The sequence below is a fragment of the Vicugna pacos genome, chromosome 2, assembly GCF_048564905.1.
Source record: "Vicugna pacos chromosome 2, VicPac4, whole genome shotgun sequence".
In the NCBI taxonomy this organism is placed as follows: Eukaryota; Metazoa; Chordata; class Mammalia; order Artiodactyla; family Camelidae; genus Vicugna; species Vicugna pacos.
In genome coordinates, this window is record NC_132988.1 from 8,358,903 (window position 1) to 8,368,594 (window position 9,692).

At 42.0% G+C, this 9,692-nt stretch overlaps 1 protein-coding gene and 1 long non-coding RNA gene across 2 annotated transcripts; both read right to left on the reverse strand.

Annotated features, from left to right (window-relative positions):
* Positions 1-599: 599 nt before the first annotated feature.
* Positions 600-7,009, reverse strand: LOC140700755 (uncharacterized). The gene is made up of 3 exons (XR_012079388.1): positions 6,608-7,009; positions 6,204-6,280; positions 600-924 (listed from the first exon to the last, which is right to left on the reverse strand). It is a non-coding gene; the product is annotated as an uncharacterized lncRNA (long non-coding RNA).
* Positions 7,010-7,111: 102 nt separating this feature from the next.
* On the reverse strand, positions 7,112-9,680 carry TKTL2 (transketolase like 2). Its single transcript, XM_006215114.4, has one exon. It carries the CDS (start codon positions 9,620-9,622, stop codon positions 7,748-7,750), a length of 1,875 nt encoding a protein of 624 aa, XP_006215176.1. The 5' UTR covers positions 9,623-9,680; the 3' UTR covers positions 7,112-7,747.
* Between the last annotated feature and the right edge of the window lie 12 nt (positions 9,681-9,692).

Below are 9,692 nucleotides of genomic sequence, written 5' to 3' on the forward strand. Positions count from 1 at the left end.
GATTTATGAATAAAATAAATCACATTCCTTGCCTTCACGGACCTTACAATCCCCAGAGAGGGAGAGATAATAAAGAGTAAGTCCTATCATATCTCTCTTTGGTGTTTCTTTTAGCCAATGTGAAAAACTGATAAGAACTGAAGAATGACAGTGACTATAATGAGCATAATCAGACAGCCACACTCCCATTGCTGCTGCTGTCTTGGCAGGGGCACAGCATCAGAGCCCTTCACACCTTTTACAAATGATTTTTTTTTTTTTAACCAAGAAATGGAGAACCCTAGAAGCAATTTGCTTTTACCTGGAAGGAACAGCAGGACACTGTAGCATTTTACGTCAGAACCATGTCAATTCTGACTACTTGCTGTCATTCAATAAACAGGAACTTGGATGACCTCACCATCCCAAGGACATCTTACTATACTGGTGACATCATGTTGATTGGACTTGGAGAAAGGGAAATGTAAATATTCTGGCTGCTTCAGCGAGATACAGGAGATGAAAGATAAATCTCTGGAAAACACAGGGGTCTGTCACCTCACTGAAGCGTCTGAGGGAAGAGGAGGTAAAATGACTTCAGCATATCACAATATATCAAATGCAGTACATCTTTCTCCTTTACTAAAAGACGACAATGCTAAGTGTCACATTTACCAAATGATCTAAAGATGTGCCAGCTTTTAGTGGAGTCTGAAAGAGAAAATACTTTCCAGATGACATAGGCTGAAGTTCAAGCAGTGCCACCATTTTTGCTTCTATGATCCAAGAGAGCCAGTGATGGTTGAGTGCTCTCTGCAGACCACAGCTGGCTTTGTTAGGAAAATCACACCAAAGTCTCAGGATTCTGGAGGAAAGCCAAGCCATTTGGGGAATGTAATTCTCCTTCTGAGACAGTTCTTGGCTTGAACGTCTGATGACTGGACACTGGGAGATATTAAAAACCGAGAAATTCATTATGAGCTGAGAATTATGGGATCAATTCAAACAGTAGATTATACACACTAGCGTTCCAAGTTCAACTGGAATATACTTATTTGTTCGGAGTATCTCCTGAAAGCTCAAGGAAGTTGCATAAACAGGATGTTCACACTTCTCTTGGTCCTGCTTTTAGGCTCAACCCATTATCCAAGCCTTAGTGGGAAGTCCCTATGACCAATTTTTATAGGTGAGGAAATAACTGGAGTGTGGTTTTGCAAATGATTTTTCATGATACGCTGGCATTAATTAGAAGTGGGTTACTGCATCAAAGCTATAAAATATATAAATAACCCTATCAACAAGGGTGAACTAAGACATTTATAGAATGCCTCACCCAACACCAATAGAAAATGCATTCTTTGCAATTGCACATGCAGGATTCATCTGGTTAGACCATAGGGAGGGTTATTCAAAATATCTCAATAAATGCCATAAGAATAAAGAATTAAAATCAAATGTGGTATACATTTGACTAATACAGTATTACATTACAAATAAATAACAAGATATCGGTAAAATTGAAAACATTTGGAATTTTAGAATACATGATACTAAAATTTGTAGGATGCAGCTGAAGCCATGTTCAGGGAGAAAGAAAGCTTACATTACATAAGCACTTCCTGTGAAAAGATTATAAGGCACTTAATATAAAAATGCCAAGTCAATGATCTAAGCTGATACCTTACTGTAAACGTAAGAACAATTTAAAAGTAGAGTATCCCAAAACTACATACACACACATGTATGCCAGTAGAAGTGTTAGTGGCTAGAGGGGCTCTCAGATTAGAAAACTCACCCAAAGTGTGAGTCCTTGCCTGCCGGTTGAGAAAGAATTTTCAACAGAGCACAGGGACAAAGAGAAAAGCTGCTTTATTGCTCAAAAGAGGAAAAGCCACTCTAGTGGAGAAGTCGTAAGCCCAAGTGCACAGACAGTATCCCACAACAAAAAAATTATCTGCTCTAAAATGTTAATAATGTCAGTTTGGGAAGCCCTGACCTGGCATAAAACGTGAAATATCACTACACAAAAAACTTGAAGACTCAGCTAAGAGAAATTTAAAAATGCCTACATGAGCTGAAAGTTTTAAGAGTTCATGCATTGTTATGATGAATATACCTCCCTAAATTAACGTATAAATTCACATACTTCCTACAAAAACTCGAGTTTTTCAAAGAAATAGACAAGTTTATTCTAAAAAGGTACAGCATTTTTAAAGATCAAAAATCGTTCAAACCGTCTTGAAAAAAAGAGAACACACTTAGGGCTCTCCAACTCCCTGATTTCAAGACTTACTATAAAGCTATCTTGTAGTGTTGGCGCGCAAACAGGCATTGAATCATCTGAACAGAATAAAGAGTATAGAAGTAAACCCACACATACACAGCCAATTGATTTGCAACAAGGTGCCAAGTTCATTCAGTAAACAAAGGAGAGCCTTTTGGACAACCGTTGCTGTATCGCAGTTGGACATCTGCGTGGGCAAAGCAAAACAACAACAACAGTAAACTTGTCTCCTATCCCTCACCAAACACAAAAATTGTATTTGATACGGATCATGGGCCCAAGCATTACACCCAGAACCATAAATCTTCTAGAAGAAAACAGGAGATTATCTTGGAGAACCTGGAATCAGCGAATTTCCTTGGAGAGGGCATAAACAGCACTGACCAAAAACTTGAAAATGAATTAAATTCCATAAATATTTACAATTTCTGCTCCTTATAAGATACCACTAATAAAATGAATAACCAAGCCGCAGCCTGAGGACAAATATTTATAACACATATAATAAATGATTTGTACTCATAAGGAACACCTACAAATCAACAGTAAAAAGATGAACATCCCAATTCCTCTGAATGAACTGAAGATTTGAACACTTTGCCACAGAAGATGTACTAATGCTCAATAAACATGAAAGGATACTAAACATCTTTAATCTTTAGGAGTTTGCAAATTAAAACTATAAATAAAATACCATGCCATACCCACTGGAGTGGCCAAAATCAAAAGGTCTAACTCCACTGACTACTGGTAAAGATATGGAACCACAGGGAATGGCTCCTTGGATTTCCTTCGAGAAATATTGGCCTGCACTCTCAGGCCATGTGTTTCAGGTAGAGTGGAATCCACCCCTACTTCAGGGACAGGACCTGAGAAAGGCCAAGTAGAACCACAGCAGATAATTAAGAAATATCACCAGGTCTTAGCTGGCTTAGCTACAGTAATCAGAGTCAGCCCTGGGTCTCTGTAATTCTTGGGAAAGAAATGTGATTTTTTTGTTTCATTTTGCATTAACACCTACTCAGGCAGCTTATAAACCTGGTATAATTGGTGGTCATTGTGATCAACACCCTAGGAGAGTCCTTATGAAAAGAAAGCTAACAGAGTTTTATGGAGTTGTGAGGGTTTGGCACCAAATCCAGCACTACATGAGCTTGCTCTAACCCTGAATTGGTCATTTTGGAAAGTCAATGAATTCCCCTTTCCTTCAAGCCAGTTTGAATACTATATTTATTTTGCAACTTAAAAAAAGTATTGAGTAAAACAGAAGTAAACCAGATTCCATTCTTTACTTGCCGTTAAAAAAGTCAATCTAGAATATACTAGAATGTTAGAAGTCCATCTGTGTACTATGTTCTTTTTGATGCAAGTTGGAGGGTGACATTAAAATTTTGCTTTATAAGTAAAATACTTCAAAAAAAAGCTTCTTCTAAAAAGATATGGTATACTATACTATGCTATACCAATTTTAAGCTGAAACATAACTTCTGGAGAAAATATCAGTAGTTAAAATAAATGTGCCCAGGATTAAACTACAAAGGAAACAGCAGTGCCGCAAGAAATGAAAATCCATTATCCAAAATGGTTGGGATGGAGAATGAGCAGGAGAAGAGTGGTGTGCATTACTTTTCAGGCACAGAAATCAAAGTATAATCAAGTTATTCTGCCCACTGGTCAAACCAAATTGCTGGATTTAGAAAAATCAGTTCTAGAAAAATCTGAGACTGTCTGCAGATGACAAACTGATATGAGGGCTACTAGAAATTTTAGAGAGAATGTTCACTAAGAAAACACTTACTTAAAAGCTCATAATGGTTGTATCTACCACCCATTATAAAGACATTTTCAAAATGATACTATGTATGACGTTCAGCATGTCAAATTAAGGTAGACGATCAGTTAACTGAGTGTAGTCCAAAATTTACTATTTTCAGAACTAAAATGGAATAAAAAATACTACCACTGATGTTATTTTTTGAAGTAAATTTTGAAAGAAAAATCCAAATTAGGCTGAAATTTTAATATTAAAACACAATAGTCTTTAGTTCATTATATATCATCCTTGAAACTGAGAATTTCTCTGGGCTCTAAATCAGGCATACAGGTCCATCTCAGATAATAAGAAAAACATCTTTTAATTAGATTTTAATAATAATAGCTGCATTTTTAAAAGGTTATTATTATTATTAAGCACTGTGCTATTTTCTTTAAATATATTTTTATATTTAATCCTTACAATAACCACTTGTTACAGGTTTCATTAAGGTCATTATAGATCTGAGGAAACTAAGAATTACTAAAGTCAAATAAATACCTTGCCTGAAGTGAACAGCACACATGGAATTTGGTCTGTCTCACTTCAGATCCCACATACAAGCCAAATACCAGAAAAAAATTTTTCTGAAGTAAATTTAGATCTAAGAGTGAAGTAAAAAATTCCTAAATTTAGGAACTACAGAGATAAAGATATAGTAGATTGAAGGAAGCCCCTCCTCAACCTTCTGTAACTGCCATTAGCTCAGTTTCAACAGATACCCCTCTTGAGAAATGTAGTCTGTACACATAAAATCCTTAAAAAATCAAGCGCTGATACCGTTTGCAACTCCATTGGAAAAAACAAAACTCAACTCCCATTTTAACCAATATTTTTAAAATTTATGAGTGAGATCAAGATGGAGGAGTAGGAGGATGTAGAACTCACTGCCCCCTACAAATACTCCAAAAATATATCTACATGTGGAACATTTCTCACTGAAAACGAACTAGAAACTGGCAGAAAGGCTCCTGTGCAACCAAGGCTGCAAGGATACACATGTAGGCAGGTGGAAAGGGAAGACAAGTGAATAGGTTGGGGCCTGTGCCCCTGGGGGGAAACTCAGAAGAGGAAGGGCATGCCATGGGCAGAGGTCCTCTCTGGAGAGTGAGCAGTTCAAGACACATCTCGGGTTCCGTAGCCCTAGGGTCCAACACCAGAAAGACAAGTCCAGTCAGCTGGTTAGAAAACCAGTGGGACTAACAGGAGGGCCGTAAGAAACCTAGACTCTGCTCAAGAAGAGCATACACATGCTTTCTTACTCCCAAACAAGGTTGAGAAAGAAGACTGAAACTGCCTGGGACTCTGGCCAGTTTCTCGCTGCTGTCCAGCACGTGCTAAGCAGAGCTCATTGCCCCCTCTAGCCCCACTTGCTTTGGAAAGTAGCTCTACACTGGACCAAAGGCTTCTGCAGCTGAGAGAAGGGTGAGTTGTGAGGGACAGAGCAGGCTTGGACCCTGAACAGTATCTGAACGGGGTGGGAGCAGCCATGACTGAAGCTTTCGGAGGCAGGACATCAGAAGTTGTCCAGGACTCAGTCTGGGGCTGAGTTTGCCAAAGCTTGGGCCCTGAACCACACTGACCAACCACTCTGGCCCCTTTTGCTCCAGTACTGATCCCCTTTGGGGCAGTGATACTGGTGCTGGGAGGGGCAGGAGCACACACTCAGAGGGACCAGAGCCATTTCAGAATAATTACAAGCTCCCAGAACTTCTGCTCCAGCAACTTGGGACCCAACCCCAACCCCAGAAGGGTGGTGGTGGCCACTAAGCAGGAGAGAAGCCCTGGCTCCTGCCCTGGCTCCTCTATTTCCAGCCCCACCTCTTAACAAGTTGATAGCTGCCAGCGCACCACGAGGAAACACATGACTCATGCTCTCCTACCAAAGCCACAGGGCACATGAAGACTGCAAAGGGATGCTCCCATAAAAGGATACCCCCTCAAGACTACAATAGGTAACTATTTTATACTAATTCCATAGAGGCCAAGAAAGTTAAGCAAAATGAGAAGACAGAGGAATTTGTTTCAACTGAAAGAATAAGAGAAAACACATAAAAACAACTAATGAAACAGAAATAAATAATTTACAAATAAAGAGTTGAAAGCATTAGTAACGAGAATACTTACCGAATCGGGGAGAAGAACAGATGAACACAGCAACGATTTTCACAAGGAACAAAAATTTTAAAAAGAACCTGTCAGAGCTGAAGAATACAATAATATTTAGAAATTGACAAGTAGCAGAGATCCCGTGCTAGCAAATACAATTAAATGCATTTTTTGTTTTTTGGTGAGATGACTTGTTTTGGATATTTGCATCCTCTAAGTTTCCACAATAATACTATAGCAACTGTTCTTATTTTTACAAAATTATCCTTAAATCTTAGGAAATAAACAGAGCGATGATCATGATCAATTTTCAACAGGAAAAAGCAGAACCAGCACAGAGAAAAAAGGCAGTGTGACTATTGTCCCAAGCTGGCGCCCATTTCTCTGATTCCCAAGTTAGTGATTCCTGGTCTCTACCATACCTTCCAGAACAACAATCCTGAGACAAATTGGTTAAGCCTCCAAAGAACTTAACGAGGACACCAAAAAAGAAAGTAATAAAAATAAGGAACTAATTACCTGACAAAGAGTAATTTTTAATTTAGTTTTGAACTTTGATGACTGGTACTTTGTTCTTATATTCCAGCCACAAAATCCATGCACACACAGTGAAAAGTGAGGGGTCTGCTTAAGAGATGGCTCTTCAGTACACACGTTTTTCTCTAGCGATGTTTCTCCAGCTCGGACTTACTTCCAGGACTACTGTTGCGGGGACATGCCTCATTCTGTTTCTGGTTTAGAGGGGAGTTTCTTGCTTATCAGGCTAGAAAACAAGTCACACGCACATGGCACAAACTGAATAGAGCTACTGGGTTTTAAATGCTTTATTACACTGACTCTAGTCTCCACTAAGGAAATCTCAGTTTGATCACAGAGAAAATGAAATATTTCTGAAACCTCACAAAATCGTGTAGCGTGCAAAGTAGAACTAGTTAGGCTTTTATATTTTTACAGAACAGAAGTCACTGCAAGTACATCAGCAGAGATTTTATCGCTGCCCTTCAGTCTCTAAACTGCAGGAGAGATGAAGGCAAACTTCAGAGGAAATTCCAAGGCAACTGCAGTCAAACATCCCAGAAGCTGCAGGGAGGATGGCATTACATGAAAGCTCACACTCACTTCTAAACCTAGGCTTCTGAAGTCTACAATTAAATTCACATCTTCTTTCCATCCAAAGAAATTACACGCATTTAAGAAACTGTTACCCCTACGTTGATTCCAGCCTAGTCAATGATTTGCAGTCTTAGCAGGAAACTTTCCTTAGGTGGTTGTTTTGTTTACTATTCTGCAACTGAAAATATTATCACTCACTTTAATAATTCAAAAGTGATAGTGACATTTGTATACATACTCACAGCTTAAGAGAAAGATAGTTGACTTGAATTTCTGAATTAGGAATGAAGAAAGGTGTTACACGGCTTTGTTGAAAAAAACCAATAAACTAAGGCACAACGGGAAAGATACAAATGACAGCTTTGTAACAACAATCATGAAAGTAACAGAAACATACCAGTGTTTTAAGGCTCATGCTAACAGACAGACTTTTAAAGAAATCGCCTATTTTAGTTCATTAAAGTATTTTTCACAGCCGCTATGATGTGTCTAGCGCTGATTCCAAACATATCCAGCAATTCACTAGGTTTCCCACTTGGAGGCACTGCCGACACTGCCAGGTGATGAACGTGGATGCCGGGCTCCCCTGAGACAGCCGCGCATACAGCTTCCCCAATGCCCCCTTCTTGGCAGTGCTCCTCCACCGTGATAACCCGGCCGCCTGTGGCTTTCGCTTTGGAGATAATGGTGGCAGCATCCAGGGGTTTAATGGTAAACGGGTCAATGACACAGACAGAAATACCTTGTTGAGAAAGAGCATCAGCGGCCACTAAGGCTTCATGCAGGGTAACTCCAGCGCCAATAACTGTAACTTTGTCATTACTGCTGTGGCGGACAACCTTGGCCTGTCCGATCTCAAAATTTTCTCCTGGGGTATAAATAACTGCGGTGTCTGGTCCGCTGGTTCGAATGAAGCACATTCCTTTGGTATTGGCAGCCAGATAAACAGCGTGCTCTGTTGAGACCGCATCGCTCGGATAGAAAACAGTGCAATTAGGAATGCTTCTGAACATGGCTAGATCGTCGAGGGCCATCTGGGAGGGTCCATCCTCAACCACCGACAGCCCGCAGTGGGAACCAATGAGATTGATGTTGGTTCGAGAGATGGCTCCCATCCGGATCTGATCGAATGCTCGGGTCAAAAAGGTAGCTAAGGTAGTGACGAAGGCGATGGTTCGACCACGTGTGGCACAGCCCAGCGCCACACTTACCATGTTTTGTTCTGCAGTGAAACACTCAATAAAACGGTCGGGGTGTTCTTTCTTGAATATCTCACAAAAGGTGTTCTTTGGATCACCATCCAGGACAATAACTCTCCCATTTGTACGGCCCAATTTAGCCAGAGCCAAACCATACGCTTTCTGAGTCGCTATCTTGTCACCCACTTTATAATCAGGCAAAGAGCTCATTTTTATATTCGTAATGCTGATTTGAGGGGAACCTTCAACAGGGGGGTTTGGAATGAGATTCCGGTTGGTCTGGATCTGACTCTCAATGAGTCTGATGACTTCCTCTGCTCTTTCTTTTGGCATTGGCTTTCCATGCCAATTTTCTGCATCCTCAACGTTTGGAATCCCCCGGCCCTTGAAGGTCTTCGCAACTATGGCAGTGGGCTTGTTCTTCACTTGAGCTGCTTGGCAAAACACGTGGCACAACGCCTCCACATCGTGGCCATCCACTAAGTAAGTGTTCCACCCAAAGGCCTCCAAGCGACTCCGATAGGCGTCTGTGCAGTGCTTCAGGGGCGTGACGCCACTTTGTCCCAGGCGGTTCACGTCGAAGACTGCCACGAGATTGTCCAAACTGTAGTGGGAAGCAAAGGCCAACGCTTCCCAGACAGAGCCTTCCGAAGATTCGCCGTCGCCCATGAGGCAGAACACGCGGTAGCCGGCCTTGTCCAGGTACTTGCCGGTATAAGCCATGCCGCACGCGGCCCCCAACCCCTGTCCCAGCGACCCTGTCGCCACATCGACAAACGGCAGTCTGGGGGTGGGATGCCCCTCCAGGTCACAGTGGATTGTCCTCAAGTTCAGCAGGTCGGGTTCGTCGACGCCGCCCGCCTCCACCCAGGCGGCGTAGAGGAGTGGCGCCGCGTGGCCCTTGGAGAGGATGAATCTGTCGTTGTCGGGGTGCCGCGGCTCCGTCTGCCTGTACCTCATCGTGTGGAAGAAGAGCACCGACACGATCTCGGCGGCGCTGCAGCACGACGTGGGGTGGCCGGAGCCGGAGGCACACGTGGCCCTGATGGAATGGATGCGCAGGCGGTTGGCCAGGTCCTGCAGCACCTGCACGGTGCCGGCGTCCGGCGGGCCGTTGTCGGCCATGGCGGCGCCCTCCCTGCTTCCTGCGGAGCAAACGGTCGTGCCTGGCGGTCCCGTCACGTGACAGCGCGCC